This window comes from Girardinichthys multiradiatus, chromosome 4, assembly GCF_021462225.1.
Source record: "Girardinichthys multiradiatus isolate DD_20200921_A chromosome 4, DD_fGirMul_XY1, whole genome shotgun sequence".
Taxonomy (NCBI): domain Eukaryota; kingdom Metazoa; phylum Chordata; class Actinopteri; order Cyprinodontiformes; family Goodeidae; genus Girardinichthys; species Girardinichthys multiradiatus.
Window position 1 is genome coordinate 43,340,655 of NC_061797.1, and position 17,375 is coordinate 43,358,029.

General features: G+C 39.1%; 1 protein-coding gene across 2 annotated transcripts in view; it reads left to right on the forward strand.

Moving 5' to 3' along the window:
• The window catches only part of nav2a (neuron navigator 2a), a 129,995-nt gene that overhangs the window by 93,939 nt on the left and 18,681 nt on the right, over positions 1-17,375 (forward strand). The window contains exons 13-21 of one of the 2 annotated variants that reach the window (XM_047364021.1): positions 170-299; positions 3,936-4,251; positions 5,114-5,825; positions 7,643-7,810; positions 9,166-9,501; positions 11,791-11,856; positions 12,404-12,448; positions 12,957-13,114; positions 14,138-14,320. In XM_047364021.1, the coding sequence (XP_047219977.1) occupies positions 170-299; positions 3,936-4,251; positions 5,114-5,825; positions 7,643-7,810; positions 9,166-9,501; positions 11,791-11,856; positions 12,404-12,448; positions 12,957-13,114; positions 14,138-14,320 (2,114 nt within the window). Of the gene's footprint in view, positions 1-169; positions 300-3,935; positions 4,252-5,113; positions 5,826-7,642; positions 7,863-9,165; positions 9,502-11,790; positions 11,857-12,403; positions 12,449-12,956; positions 13,115-14,137; positions 14,321-17,375 lie in introns of both variants that reach the window. The other variant, XM_047364020.1, reaches the window with a different exon arrangement.

The window sequence follows — 17,375 nt, forward strand, 5'->3', positions numbered from 1 at the left end:
GCTCACTAAGATAATGCTAAGGTTCCATCAGACATTTTGTTTCTTTGTTCCACTGGCAGTCTGGGTGGATTTAGGATGAGTCTCTGCAAACACTCATGTAGAGTCTCTAGTTTTTCTTCCTTTCCATGGACTAAAAAGAGCCTCCATATCTCCTCATGTGCATGTGTAGCTGGGATGACAGCAGTTCGGTAAGCAGTGGCATCAGTGACAACATCGACACAGATGACATCAACACCAGTTCTTCCATCTCCTCCTATGCCAACACACCTGCAGCACAGCGCAAAGGCCTCAATACACAGGTAAGTCAAAAAAAAAAAAAACAACACAAATTTATAATAGGCCTCTGTGCATCCTACAATAAAATCCAACTGAATGCTTCTCACCAAGGCTACACAATAACACTGATTAATTAATGGTTTTTAAATGTTCTAAAGGATAGAAGTTTAAACTTTGCTGTGTCTTAATAGGACACGCTTATGGGATTTGTTTCAATCAGTATGCCGCAGTTTGTCCGACTGTTCTGTTGAAGTTGTGAAAAAGCAGTAAAGCAATTCTCCAACAAAGGTTCATATGTATGTGTATATATATATATATATATATATATATATATAAAGGCAATAGAACAGTCATTTTCACAATAAATGATTAAGATACACACAACTTTGCCTGATAAAGTTTTTCATGCCCCCTTATAAAATTTATTGAGCAGTGTTGCACTATTTCAGCTTTTGTGACCCACATAATTGACTGTATTGTTTCTTCAGCAAATTATCAAACATGACAACGTATCAGTGACATCATCAAGTCAATGTTTTGGTGCGACTGGGTGAATCTGCCATTAACACCTGAATTTCGTACTCGTAAATGGGCTGTTTTGTACACATGTACTTAGACCCTTGCCTAGTTGGTTATTTTTCAAAATATTCTTAAAAGTATTGTCATGACGTATGGTGATAAAATGTTATAAATATACTTGAGTGTCATATAAAATTGAATGAAACTTGATGATATACTGATCAAATGTTTTTGTTTTTGATGAATTTGGTGTTTTTTTATAAAGCTTTGACCTGCCTATACAGAATTTAGGAGATTTTAACTTGCCTTTAAGAACTGTAATATAGGAAGATGTAGAATTACCATATTTTTGTCATATTTTATTAAGACCAAAACACGGGTGATTGAAAATATTTATTAAAGATGTATGATTTTAAACCAGCCGTAGCAGCATATAGTCAAAATTAGCATGGTAAGTGTTACTAAAGCAGCTTTGAAATTTCTAAAAGAGTGTTAACATCTTCAGATCCAGCATATCCTATGACAGAGATTAAAGTTAAAAACGAGGAAACAGAGCAACTTCACCAGACTACAGTATGTTAAAGGGGAAATATGCTTTTAAATCCTTCCTTTTCACACTTGGATCATACAGTTGTGATCTATGTAAAGAGGAACTGCAATGCTTTGGTCTGAATTTCTTGTTGTTGTAGCTCCACAGGCTCCTCTTTTACCCCTGTTCTGAGGTGCATCTGAAAGAGATTTGTTTTGGTGCCGTCTCTTTAAATGCTGTTGAGGCGCTTCACACCCCACCCCCCTTCCACATCAAAGAACGCTCCACTTTGACCTGTTTGGCCATTGCTATAGTTTCATAACAACTATCGAGCGCTGCAGAAACAAGACAAAAACGGCAAGAATAATGCAAAACTGTTAATGTAATAATACTATTCAAAACACGCAGTACAGTTCTGTCCTCAAGAAGCTAAAAGCAGCACACAGTACTAACATAAGCAGAAAAAGCGATTCTACTGCTATCAAAACAATGGCCATGACATCATATCAACACACAATTAATTCATGTCTAAAATAAAGTTTGTTGTTTGTTGTTGTTATTTGCAACTTACCGGTTTGCAGCATCCAACGTTTTCATAGACAGAAGGAACTGACCCCTTAATCAGATGAAATCTTTCAGCAAATTCTTCCCGATACTGGCGGAGGTTGCTGAAGAACTCATCCATAAGTGGGGGAAATAGGAATTTCCCCAAGTGATTTGGGTAGATTTCCATGAAAAATAAAATATAACCAGTCACTTTGAAGAGATTCTGATGCTATGCTGGGGGATGGTGTAATGAATTGTGTGGGTTAATACACCCAACAACTGAACATTTAGAGATATCTATTTGGAGCGTTGGCATGCTTGAGCTTGGACTACAAAATCGCAGCAACAAATAAAAATGGCGAAATATGCGAAATTGATCAGTTGGAAGCTGTTCTGCAGCAAAAACAGATGGCAAAACGTAACAGATGATAGAGGACACTGAACAAACTGAAAAATATGACCCAAACAGAATATAAAGATCTCTCTGCAGAGACTAAAATTCACTTTTCTGCACCGCTACAGATTCCAAGTACACAACAAAATGTATTTAAAGGCTAGAAAGTGGATTCTGCATATGTCCCCTTTAAGCCTTTCTATTGATTTCTCAAAGTCTTGCTCTCCCTTGCTTTATTGATGCCTGAAAGAGATATAAAGCATGTCTTGACATAGAAGATAGTTTATTTTAAATAGCTTCTTAGATCTGTTCTTCCTCTGACTTCATACTAAGCACCTTGTTTGTACTGAAAATGGCAAACCTCATTTTCCAAAAGTCTTTTACTCTCTGTAGCAACATCCGCATAAATACGTTGTGTTGCCAAAATAGCAACGTCCTGATAGTGGATAATTTTTATTTTAAATAAATCATAAAAAATGTATTTAATGGTTGTCAAAGCCGACTTGAAACGTCCCCCTTGTGGGTACAAGGATACATGGTTGACATGAAATGTTCCTGCAACAGGAGTGCCATTTCTTGACCCAAAAGTTAGGGTACGAGGCAACCAACACTACAAATATATAAAATTAGTCAAGGGCTGAAACCTCCAGCAGCAATTCTGGTGCCCTTAACCATGTCATGACAGTCACCACCATGACAGTGCTGTGGATCAGATATAAGACTAGAGGCTTATTTGAGTGATAGGCACCTCAGTAAAATCTTTGGCATGGTAAAAGACAAGCCTGGGTTAAACTTTTTAAGATTTAATTGTTTTTGTTCTGTTGGAGCACAACAATTTTTTCTAAGCCTGCGGGGCAGTATTTGATATCAGTATTTATTGCAGCTCATGATTGAGTCATGAAAATGTCAGCGGATTCTTGTGTATATTACACACATTATATTTTGACTGATCTGAGGCCATCCAGTGTGTGATGACTATTCATAATTACCTCATAATTGCCTTTAAGGTCAAGGTGCTGATTGAAAAACATAGGATAGTACAAAGAGGGTCTTTTTCTCACAGCAGCTGTGTGACAAAGTCCAGGCAATAAAGTCTGCTTCATCTTTTCTCAGGCAAGCCCACATCGGCTTTAGTCTGTTTTTTAGATCTCAGATCAGATCAGCTTGCAGCTTTTTAAAAATGTTGCCTGCACAACTGCAGAGCTGTCATTGCAACACCTTCTACTATTGCTTGCTTCTAGGAAAGATGTGGCACCAGCTGTTTGAGCAAATCTTTAAACAGATATTTAATGGACTTTTTTTGGTATACAGATTCAAAAGAAAAATCCACCTTAGCAAAATATTAATTAACTATAAAGTTGAAATACTTCAAAAGTGTCCCCCCTGATTTGTATTAAATACATTTTTCTATGAAAACATCGTTATCAGTTCAGTAATCAGCATTCGATAATCTGAAGATCTGTTTTTGTCAGACTTGGATCTAGGCTGGCTCTGACATGAAAATGTAGTCTTCATATTTCAAATTACCAGAACTTTGAATCCTCAAGCCCTGATTCGATCAGCCTTTCTGCTGTCCTGCTGGCATGACTGATCAGTAAAATAGCTGAAGGCATTAAACTGAGCACTGTTTAGAGTCTTTCAGCTAAATTTCATGTGTGCATGCGTTTCCAGCCTGTGACGGATGCAGAGAAGCACTCTGCCTCCACAACAGTTCACCAAGCTTGGACAGGAGACGAGGTGAAGAAGCCAGAGGGAGGACCAGAGGGCGGGGTCAGGATGGATACAGGTTCCAAGTGTAGTCGCAGGAACTGTGACGTCTCCGATGAATCCGACAAAGGCTGCTCGGGGAGAAGGACGCCCTCTGTGTCCAACACGGGCTCCTGGAGAAGAGGCATGACCACTCAGGTGGGGGTAACGTCACCCCGGACAAAAAGCACCAGCAGCACTGGGTCCACAGTTTCAGTTGGCCTGAAGAGCCACGGTTCAGGTACTGAATTAAATATAGAGAAATATATGTTGATAAATTTGTCCACTTTTTTCATTTTTTGTTGTAGCTTTTGTAGTTACATGAAGATAATCCTTCTTGCAGAATTTGACAAAAATGTGTACTTTTATTGTTACAAGACATTAGAAATTTAAGATTTTGTTTTGTGGGATTTTATGTGGATTACAGGGTTGACCATTTTCACCTTTGTGATGGTACAGTTACAAACTTCAGTGTACTTTATTGGGATTGTATGTTACAGTTCAACACAAAATAATAGACAATCTTGAAGTAATTGCAAAATTGCACATTTTAAAAAGGTTTTTGAAAATGGCGTGCTGTATTTATTGTAAATTTGAAACCCTGAATCAGTGCTTGGTGGAGCCACCTTTTTCCACCAGTTTGGCACAGATGCTGCTGGTTCTGTTTAAAATCGATCAATCTCAGTTTGATTAGATGTAGAGCATCTATATAGTATAAGATGCTAGTTGGAGGAATCCCATTAATGAAAAAGTGAAAACAAATTGAATTGAACAGTGACTTTAAAACCAGGATGCGTACTGTGCTAAACTGTGATTTCTGACCTTGTCCATCCCTAATGTTTAGGGTGGTCATGAAGGTTGAAGGTCAACATCCACCCCAGTCTTCTGCAGCTTCTAAGAGGTTTTCGCCATAGAATTCTCCTGTTTTTGCCTCCATCTATCTTCCTATCAACTATGACCAGTTTAATTGTCCTGCTAAAGAAAAACCTCCCTGTGCCAACATCATGTTTCATGATGGCGGCATGAATACGTTTGCAAAGCACTGTCTAATGAATGCATCTTCTTGTCTCGGAAACTTGTAAAACATTCTGTGTCTCCTGCAGGCAAAACTGATGATGTGAAGGTTTCAGAAAAAGGACGGCTTTCTCCTCGCTCTAATGGCCTCCAGCGTTCGCCCTCAGATGCGGGGCGCAGCAGCGGTGATGAGGCCAAAAAGCAGTCCGTCCCCACCAGCCGCACGATTGCAAACCCACTCACACACACTATCTCAGACCCACAATCCCACACGCATATGCTGTCCACCCGTACCCCAACCAGCGCCTTCGGCTTTAAGAAGCAAGGTCCTGGCATGGTAACCATGGTAACCTCAAGTGGTGCCACTGTCACCAGCGGATCAGCCACATTGGGAAAGATGCCTAAATCTGGGACGCGCTCTCTGTCAGGAGGCTTAAAATCGGGTGGGCATGATGGAGGCTCTGCAATGGGTCACCATGATGACGGCTTCCTCCCTATGAGTGCCCGCTCCACGCTGCAGTACCGCAGCCTGCCGAGACCAAGTCGCTCGGGAGCAGCCGCACGTAACGGCAATCGCTCTTCCACCAGCAGCATCGAGGCCGCCGTGCTCTCCGTCACCTCTCATGGGAAGAACTCCTTTACCATTACCAAGCCAAATGGCGCGGCGGGCCTGCTGGCCAATCAGACGGACCGGGAGAAGGGTGTGTCAGAGGTCGATAACCTAAGAAGTGGAGGTGGGATGCAGAGCGGAGGAGGAGCAGCAACGGGAAGACAGCAGGTTTCCTCACCTACGCTACGCAGGTGAACATGCACACACACTTACAAACCATCAATTGTCTTTACAGAACTGCTTCACTGACGGCTTACTGATGAGCCACTCTGAGTGAGGCCTTCCTGTATGGGCTTGACTTCACCCCCATAGTACATCCACTCAAAAAAAACTTAATCATGCAGTCACAGTACATGGTGAACCGTGAGTAAGGCATGCCACATGTGGGCCTGTTATACACCCACACACACACACACACACACACACTCACATCCATACATATATATACACACACGCACTTGTCTTTTTATCTTTACAAGGACATTGTATTGACTTCCATTCATTTCTATGGCCTAACCCTGACTCTAATCATTACTAGTACATATCTAACCCTAACCTAAACTTAATTCATACTTTAGTCCTAAACCTAAACCCTAACCCAAAAACAGCATGATAACAAAGTGAGTACCTCACTTTCCAAGAATGATCTGGTTAAAAACTTCTCACAATCCTCTCTTGACAGCATATACAAGAACACACACACACAGTGTCTAAGGTTAAATGAGGCCATTGTGAATGGAGGCCTTTGAGCTGAGCTGATCAGCCGCCAAGCCTCAGCCTTGGTGGTGTGGTTGGAGGGGGTAACCGGAGGGTGTGGTGCTCTGTAATGGAAGCTGAGTCTTACCTCAGCGCTCTGCCCTCATTAATGTGAGGGGAGTGATAACTCTTCAAAGGGAATGTGCTGCTATTATCCCCCACTGTGGCTTCAATCATCACAGTCTGCAGATTAACTTGTAACCCAGAAACAAGGAGAGAGTTAAGGGTCTGTTCTTGTGTTGGCTGTTCCTCAGATTTTTCATTACTAACTATAAGATTATGAAGGCTTATTTTTTGCTATTTTTACAAGTAAAATGAGAAGCTCTGAGCAGATTTGCTCTCTCTTGGCACTGCTCCCTCATAGCTTTTTGCAGGGACTTTTATCAGGAATGAAACAACCCCGAAACTTAACCTGATGCACAATGTGGACATTGCTAATTTATGGCAGATTTCACTACTACCGCAAAATTTTTCCAGCAACTAAACTTCATAATGGCCATTTTGGGATCAACAGAAGACAGATAATGTGTATGATTTTAGGATTGTTTTGTTGTTTATCAAAATGCTGTGGAACTAGTGTATTATGATCCGTAAGTAAGTAAATTGTACTAGTGCAAGACATTTAAATACAGTTTACACAGTCTAAAGTGCTCTACATCACATCAGAAAACATTTTAGGGCTGCGTTGTGTCATAAAAACATGTTATTGTGTAAGTAAGTTTTACTGTATCAATCAGGATTAACCCACATCTCCTACATTTCTCCTTTTCTTTTTCCATCATTACTCTGAACTTTAAGATCTTGGTCATTAAGTACTTTATCAAGTCAATGCATAGAGGACAATGAAAGTCCATCCAACTGGCCCAACATTTTAATTTTATGCAAAGTTTGAATGCATGGCACCTAAAATACAATATTTCTTCCAAGCAGAACTTTGTGATTGCAGTGTTGCACAGACTGACATTGCGATGATGACTTTGAGTTGATTTTGTCCATCCCAATGACATCAAATTTGTATGACATGTACTGCCTTTCCAATCATATTGTTAAGTGCCCTGTTAGGTAATTACTGGCCACATAAACGCCATGTTAGTCATGTTTCTTTTTAAAATAAAAATAGCCATTTTTTCTAAACTGATTTTTTTTTTCCACAAAGAACAAAACAGTGTGGCTACCCTTTATCTTATTCTTTTTGAGAATCCTTCAACCACAGTTAACATCCTTTTCCCTCTTATTACTGATTTACGTTTAGGTTATTTGGTGGTAAGGCTAATAAACAAGCACCAGTCACCACAGCTGAAAACCTGAAGAACTCCACTGTCATCTCCAACCCCCATGCCACCATGAACCATGTTCCTACAGTGCTAGAGTCCCCTGATGGAGTGCTGGGAGGTGGGGACAGTGAAACCAGCAGCCCCCTGTTTGGAGGCAGAGCACTGGGATCAGCAACAGGGACTCTGGGCAATGAGCAGGTGAGCCACACTTATTTTTATTAAGAGCAAGTCCTACATGATAGTTGGAACTGCATTTTGTATGGTGTTTTTTTTAAACTTTTGAACACTGATCGAAGTGTGAAAATTTTAAATGATTAATCCTTGACTTTCTGTTTACCTGTGGTTTAAATATGACATAACACACATGTAAATTTTAATTAGTCTTTTTTCAAAATGGGAAAGACAAGAGATACACTAAAGTAAGGCAGATGTGCATCTGCATGTAAAACTGCTCCACAAAATAGTCATATAGACTTGCTCATACCCAGAGTGAGAGCAATGATAATGGTTCAAAAGCCATCTTTAATAATACAATCCATGTTTGCAGAAACTATAACAAGAGTTTTATGAAGATAGAGTTTATCAGGGCTCAATTTTAGGCCCTTTTATTTCATTTAAATAATACAATCAAAAAATATCTCTGATGCTACTGTGAATATTTATGCAGATGACGCCTTCTCTCGTTTTTATATCTCAGATAACTTTCCTGCTATTTGGGTACTTTCTTAATACTTTCAATCTCTTGCTAAAGTCCTCTACCAAAACCTCTAGAAACGTTTACTTAAGTTATGTGACTTATGGTCAGCTGCTAGCCATCTAGTTACAGGTCTAAAAGCAGCAGGTCAGCTTTAGGTTAAGATTAAGCATTATGTCCTTAGTTTATACACGATTAAACTACGAGATTGTTAAATGCGGAGGTGTGTTTATAGAGCTATATACAGGCCTTTGACACCGGGATTATTCTGATCTCACCTTACTAATACCACAAACACACTGACTTCTTTATACATCACGGGTTCAGTTAAAGCACAGATGAGCCGAGCAGACGCCCGTTTGACAAACTGTAGATTTTAAATCATTCCAGACCTTAAATGTTTGAGCGTGCTCAGTCATGAGCTCTCCATCACGTTCTCACATGATTCATAAGTTTGATCTTTCTAGCTATGAGTCATGTCATATGACACATAGACTATTGTTTGTCAAATGAGCAGTCATGTCTTCAGTTCAAAAGTTTATTAAATGATTTTAGATCCAATTTACTCGGGAAGCAAACTAGACAATACAAGCACATATGTCAGTGCTGCCACTGAAATTTGATTTAAATAATAATAAAAAATTTCAAAAATATCATAGAGAAGTTGCATCTTTTAAAAAACAAAGACTGAGGAGCAATGAAGTTATGTTGGGACTGAAACCATAAACTGCAAATAGAACCACTGGTTGGCATAATTGAAGGTCTTCTTTCATATAAGGATGTAAGGTCAATTTCTTTACAGAAAAGACTTAGTTTGAAAATTGGCAAACCTCATCTTAGACTTATTTTACAGGCCTCCAGCCCAGGATCAATTTACTCCTCCACGGGTCCATCCAACAGCTTGACATGGGGAACCACTTTCAGTGGTTCTTCTGTCCCCAGCAGGGAGAGCACTCTGGGTGGACATGGCGGGGCAGGCAGCGTGGGCTTCCCCTCCGTCAGCAGCATGCACACCAGCAGCGAGTCCATCGACATGAGCCTGAGCAGTGCCGGAGGTGGCGGTGGAGGACATGGAACCCACAGGGAGGACACACTGTCTGCTCTAGGTCGCACCGGCAGCGTCAAGACTGGCATGTCTGAGAGGTGAGGACATAAATGAAGAGTTATTGGAGTCTAACGGAGAGGAGTTTAAATTCTTCTTAAATGTCCCTCATGAATCTGGTGTTTAAAGTTTCACAGTTAAAATGTAATTAAATTACCTCCTAAATAATGCAGTATCTAAATTTAAGACTAATATTTGTTAAGACCTCCATCCGTATGTTATTATAAGTTAGCAGCATACTTGATTATGAGTCTGGTATTGTTTTGTTATGCTGGGACAATAATGCATTGCAATACCAGCTTGTTACAAAAATATCAGTGAGTGAATACTCTCTGATATTTATGAAAGCAAAATATTGTTCAAACTAATCAATTTAAAGCAAAACCTGCAGGTTCCATTTGTAGCTTACTTCTTCGGGAATTAAGACTTAAAAGTTAAACATTTTCTTCTGGTGTTCATAAAACTCAGTGAACCGTGAGGAAGCCTTCACATAAGCATTCAAGGAATATTGTTGTGGCATATTCAGTAAAGTTAAGTCCAGCGTGCTTTAGAATTAGAAAACATGCCAGCAGTTGATGGGATCATTTAAATCTAGCTCTTTCTTTCTACACATTAAACCATATTGAGGTCTGGGCATTGTGAAGAACTTTTGATTATTTGCTACTATTGTACTGCACATCAAGAGTTGGGACTTATACTAAGTTAAAACGTATGTATTATTTTAATACAATTATAGATATCTTTTAGACGTATAGTACCTGTTTGATAATTGCATCAGTGTTCTCACTTGTTTTAAAATACAGATCATTGCAAAAATATTTACAGTCCTTTAACTTTTCCACATGAGGTAATATTAAAATCACAAACCTTATTGCATTTTGGGAAAATTTTATGTGAAAGAAAGTTATAGACATGTTTTTAACAAAAACAAAACAGAAATGGTTGGGTGCATTGTATATGGGCATTTGTACTCAAGGAGCCCAAAATAAAATCCAATGCAACAAAATGCTTCTAGACTTCACCTAATTAGTGAGTAGAGTAGATGTTTGTGTGATTTAAGTTAACTTGAGTATGGTACAGATGCAAAGCTACCAAGCCATGGCCATCCACCTAAACTAACAAGCTGGGAACGGAGAGCATTAATCAGAGAAGCAGCCAGCAGGTTGTTGGTAATGCTGGAGGAGTTGCAGAGATCCACAGCTCAGGCAGGAGAAACTGTCAACAAGAAACAGGACAACAATAAGTTATGCATTCAACAAATCTGGGCTGTTAAGAAAAATGGTAAGAGTGCTATTCTTTCAATAAACCCATTGTTGGCAGACATAAAAATGTTCTATTTGTAGTTTGCCACAAGCCAAGTAAGGGTCACTGCAAGCATGTGGAGAAATATGCTGTCAGATGAAATCATAATTGACCCCTTTGGCAAAATGCTATGTGTGGCAATATATTTACACTACAATTCAGTCTGATGAGCCTGGTAAAACATGGTGGTGGCAGCATAATGCTGTGGGAATACATTTCCTCAACAGGGACATGGAAGGATGGGTTAAAATAAAAACAGGGCAATACTGAAACAAAACGTGTTAAAGGTGGTAGAAAACATGAGGCTGGGGTGCATGTTCACTTTCATAAATACAAGCAACATTTTTCAGATTTTTATCTATTAAACTATGGAAACGTTTCATTTCACAACTGTGCGCTTCTTTCATTGTGCGCTTTCTCATTAAAGTACATTGAAGTTTATGGATGTCACATGAAAACTTATGAAAATTCGGAGGCCATAAATATTTTTGCAAACCACTGTGGTCAAACGACTTTAAGTAATTGTCAGATGATGGTACCAGACTTATATTTTAGTGTTCTTTGATGTGTTAATTGACTGTCACATAGAAGGAAGGCAGGAAATATGTAATGCTGTGTATTACCAAAAACTCCTCAACAATCCTGTTAGGATTTCCTTTTCAAAAATACCTGAATTGACCAACTGTACAAAGCTGCCATGGTGGTGAGATTTTGTTTCTTGTCTGCCTCTCTGTGTGCAATCCGAGCTGAAAAAAAAAATCTTTTGCCTTCCCCAGTTTTGTTTTCATACAGTAATTGTGGTCACTGTAGCAGATTCCTTCCTGACAAGTTGACTATGTAATGTGACATGAATGTCTCAGAGGAAACATTTTGACTGAAAGCTGTGATATCATCGTGTTCCCTGAGGTTTCTCAGATAAATCCTTGCAGATGATTTCTGTTCTGAGACATTTCTTCATCTACCTCACTCTCTAAAACTTTGCTTTCTCTGTGTCTGTTGTGCGTTTTTTCCTTCCTGTCTTTCATCAGTCCCCTCTCCTCGCCCTCCGCTAGCCCCATATTCAGCCGAAACACGCTACCTCGGAGGCAGGACAGGTAAAGTGTGTGCAGTGTTAGGCTTTTGCTGAGGTGGGTGGTCCTAGAAAAACCACCACCTGCTGCCACACAGGGAGCCCTACCTCTGAGATTAGAACCTGTAATCTAGTTTCATCAATTCGTCTTTGTAGCTTTTTGGCACTGTGTGGTAGTCTGTGGTTATTTTTAGGACTCCTTGAGATGAATGGAATTAATGAGTTAAAGATTGTGTGTATAAATTCGTGTTGTAGTATAACTGATCACAAACTGCCATCTTGTGGTTGAGCAGAGTTACAACAGCATTGGGTCTTTAGGTTTCCACTAAAATATTCAGGATATAAAAAATACTTGAGGCCAAAGTACTAAAAAGCATTTTAAGTTTTCTTTATTCTCGCCAAAAATAACTTGAAGATTATAAAAAATGTTGCTTTTTTGTCAAAACATTGTCTACAGAATAAAGATGATCTTGTCATAAAAAGGATCAATTTAGTCATTTCTTCAGGCACAAGTTTCCTTGCCTCCTTCCTCCATTTGTGTTGTGCTCTTCTGAAGTGTTTCTCTCCCACAGAGGACCACATTGTGGTAGAAACACTCTGCCTAAGAAGGGATTCAGGTACCTCATTTGTTTTCCTGTTGGACACGTTGCACTTTTCCACTGCGGTTTACCAAATTTTGCTTTGTTTTCCTTTTTACCTTTTTATTTCCGTGCCCACATCATCTCGTTAAGGCTTCTGCTCATGCTTTTAAAATACAAGATTTTGTTTGGCATTTGGCATATGTGCTGTTGTGTTGAGTGTTTGTCCCTGTACAGATCTATAAGTTTGTTGTGCTGGGGCGGGCATGATTTTTGGATCGGGGTGAAATTTTCATTGGGCGTCTTTTCTGCTTTTTCCATTGCTCAAAGCTAAATTCAGTCCAAGCTCACATTGTTGTAATATGTTGGTGTAGTATCTGTTTCATTTTCATGTCAGATCCTGGCGATTAACCTGGCTGCTTGAGCAAAAATCAAAATCCAGCTTACTTATTAGAAATTGAAATGATCCCATATTATATCACGTCACAATCTCCTCCTGTTTTATATTCTGGCTTCCATTTTAACCTATTTCTCTGACTCTCTGCAGGTATGGTCCGTCACAACAGCTGCGAGGTCATGAGGATCGTGACTGGCTGCGCTCCCACTCCACCAGCGGGCTGCAGGACTCTGCCAGTAACTCCCCATTCTCCCCTGGCTCCAGCCTCACCTCTCCGTCTGGTACTCGCTTCAACTTTGGACAGCTGGGTAGGCCACTGAAGCACAACTTTGCAAATACAGCTGGGGCTTGTCTGTGTAGCTTGATACACAGTTTATGAGAAAAGACTGTCCACTAATTAAAACACACAGTCGTTTGCAGATCTGTGAAGTGTGGCTTTTATTTGTATTTAGTTCCCTTTTTATTTTGATATCCTGAAATAAAATCCATTGCAATCAATTGTCAAAGTCGCCTAATTAATGAGGACACTCCACCTGTGTGTACATTTATCCAAGTTTGCATGTGGGCTAATGTTTTGGATGGAAAGATGGATGGAGAGCGAAATGCAGGGCAGTTCTGGATGAAAATTTGTCAGATTCTGCAAAAGATTTTAGACTGGGGCAATTGTTCGCTTTCCAGCAGGATAACGACCTACAGGCGGAGCAAAAATGTAATGCTTTAGATCAAAGTATATTCAACTGTTGAAATTGACCTAAATGCAATTGTGAATCTGTGGCAGGACTTGAAAATTGAGGTTCACAAATGTCCTCCACTCAGTCCGACGGAGCTTAAGCTGATTTACAAAGAAAAATTGACAAAATTGACAGTGTCTAGTTGTACAAAGCTGGTAGAGACATATTCTAAAAGACTTGCAGCTGTAATTTCATCAAAAGGTAGTTCTAAAGAGGCTTGTCTGATCGGGGAAACACACAGATTTTTATTTGAAGGAATGCACGCTTTTCACTCCAGTTTTGAATTATACAATACTTTGTGTTGCTTTACCACATATAATCCCGGTAAATACATTGAAGTTTGTGTTTGTAATATGTCTTTGTAAGAATCTGCAAGGTTATATAGATGGATGGACAGAGAACTGGCCTTTTTAGCCCTCATCAGCAATATGAAAAACATTAATGTACTCAAAGTACTTCAAAGTTTTTTTTAAACAATACAACCTGTATAAAAAATGTGCTTTAAAAACAAACACGTTTAAGAGATTAATTTCTATAGCTTTCTGGCATTGTACAGAATAATGGTAAATCTTCATGTTTCTTGATGCATCATTTTTACAGCATCCAGCCCAACCTCTGCTGGTCAGATCAACCTCGCTGGTCTGCGCAACAACAGCCTGACAAATCAGGATGCCCCTTTTGACCCGTGCAGCGACAATCGGCTGAGGAACTCATGCATGTCGCTGGACGAGAAGACTCGCACGATGAGCCGATCAGGATCTTTCAGGGACGGCTTTGAAGAAGGTAAGATGTCTGGTCATGTTTCTGTTTCACATCCAGGATGAAATCAAGTGTAAATACATATAAACTAGTTCCAAGGCTCCATGCAGCTTCTGCTTCCTTATTTCACGTCCTCATGACAGAAAAAATATTAGTCCATTTGTTTACAGAACATTGTTGCAGATAACAATAGTTCCTACAGAAAAATAAACTTTCTTCTCTTTAGAAGAGCTTTGGTTTGGCCTTGGTTATTGGGAGAAGTGGCCAGACTCCATGCTCAGTGAAAGAGCTTAGGAGAGCTTTCCTTATGAAAGTCTCATCTATCCTCTGGGCCAAAAAAAGTGCTTTGATTTGGACTCCTCCTCTTATTTTAATATGTGGTTTGCTATAAACCAGATAATTACCTACTATATGGTGTAAGACTTCCCAAGACTATCCCAAGACTTATTTTTCCATTTAAATTGTTGTTTTCTGTTGTTGGAAAGAAAACCAGTTTGCCTCCACTTATCTGTGTAATTTGTTGGTAACTTTGTCAAATTGAAACATTTTATGCTCCTTTTGTTGCGGCTACTAAAAGGTGATTATTGGAAATGCAACTCAGCAGTGGAGGAAGTACACTTTCAACAGATGGACATCTCAGACTGATTTTAAATCAGCAAAGAAGGAAGGATTCAAATCAGGTCTAGTTTTGGTCATGTAGGCAGACAAATTGATCAAACCAGTAGACGGCTTGTAACACTTTTGGATCTTAGGGATCAAAACAGCCTTTAGTTGCTGCAGCTAACATCACAAAGACCGCATCCAGCTGCTGGCTCAGACATCCACCGTACACCCATCCATACAAGAGGACTAAACCCTGCAGGTCAAAGAGAAAAATTATGACTAATTAAATTACATTTAACTCAAAGCTGCTCTCTCAAATTCAAATTCAAACAGACTGTGGTAGATGTTATACTGCATGAAAATAAAAATGAACTCATGGATTTTCATTGCCCTGATTTCAAAACCTGACTGAAATGATAAAGCACTAGTTTCCAAACCTTTTTTTGTCTTTATTTTACAAACTATGTGAATGTTCTTAATTGTCCATAAATATGGAATGTTCCATTTAATTATTAACTTAGCAAATCGATTTATTGAGTTTTTCTGGGATCTTCAGCAAAGTATGGTAAGATGAGAAGCTAATACAACTAATTCTAATATACAAAAGCCATTTAAACTTTTAAAACTCAATTAAAAGTTGCAATAAATATCTATACACAAACAATAAACCAGAATTAAAAACACAGTCAAATACCAATCTTTAAAAATCTCAATAGCAATTTGGCATTTTAACAACATGGTGCATAAGTCTGGTGGCTTTGCTTATTGCAACATGAAAGACACAGCAAAATATAAATCTTCTACAGTCTCATGTTGTATTAGAACCAAAAGGTAAAAAGATGAGTTTAAGCAGTGATTTGAGTATCTTTATGGTGTAAACAGTGTTCCAAAAACTATCAAGACCAAACCATTTACATTTTTAAAAATCATTAATAAAATGACTGGGAAGCCAGTGGAAAAAGGCCAAGATTGGAGTAATGTGTTCATGTTTTTTACCTATTAAAAGACAAAGTAACAGCATTTGTATCATTTGAAATACATATATACAGTAAGTGTAACCATCATATTGCTTTGTTTTCTTATAGAGGTTCCCTTGATAATGAGATTTAACACCTTCATGGAAGAACGGTTTATATGGTTAAATAAAACGTGATCTATGTTCTTTTTTTGTCTTTCCGGGAGAAACTGGAGTATTTTCCATAAAGTCTTACTTTGACTTGTTTAATTTTCTTAAGTAACATAAATTACAGCTCAAAGATTATGTTTGTATTATCATGTGTTGGACGATTTATTTTATTGAGTATGAGGACTGAGCAGCAGTCTTTCAAGCACTGTACAGCTTGTCTCCAAGAAACAGTTGGTGCAAAAGCACAGATGAAGACATGTTATTGCGTAACATATCTGTCTCAGCCCCCCCGTCCTTCTCCCCTTTCAACAGAGGGTATAATTACAGGGATCACTGTGGGAGGTGTGAGTTAGATGTGGTGACATTTAGGAAAACCACTAAACAAAACTTTCTCCCTCTCTCTTTGTCTGTGTTGCATTGCCGTTTCTGCTATGACTTGCAGTTAATGTGTGCATGTCCATGTCTCTGAAGTGTAGAGTTACCTTTCAGCCACTATGTAACTGACAGCACAAAAGTCACATCATCCGTCCAACACTTTGTTGGACCTGTGCTGAATGAGAGCAGCAACGCTGTACTTTGTCATCTCAGCCAGACCGCAATTAATCCACCCAGCTTTGTAACTTCAAACCTTCTTTCAATCTTCAAATTTTGTTCCAGTTAAAGGAGAGTCACAGAGATTACAAAATTTAAATTTGAAAGTGCAGTTTACAATTTCTTGTTTGAATTCACAGGTTGAGAAATGTGCTATTTTATTAGAATGAAAGAAAATCTTAATCAGATTCTGTGCAAATGTTTTAGAATTAAAATTGGTAGTTACTCCATTTAAGTTATTACTGGATCTTCCAAGATCCTGAAAATATAAATTGTAAAATAAAATAAAAATAGATATGGTTGACCAGCCACACAGAAAAAAGCAAACATTTATCTCAAATATTCTGTCAAAGAAATAATTAATTATCCAGACTTAGACATAAGGACTGTTCTCTCTTGACCCCCATCTCCTAAGCCACTTCCTCCACCTCTTGTTGCAGACTCAGGGGCATTCCCAAACCAGCTAAAACATATAATCTTTCAGTCAGTCCTGGGTCTAGCCTGAGGCCTGCTCCCAGTGGGATGTGTGAAAAACACCTCTCCTGCATCCTCTCCTGGTCCCCAAACTAACTTAACCAGCTCCTTCTAATGCAAACAACCACCACCTGACAGACTGAGCTCCTTACCCCGCATACCCTTAAAAAATCAGTGATAAGTCAGATGTTTCTCAGCAGCACCTCACCTCTCACCCACTGGCTGCTGGGTGAGGCCCAGGATGAATGAATGGACGGATTAAAAAGTATTTAAAATAACAGGAGC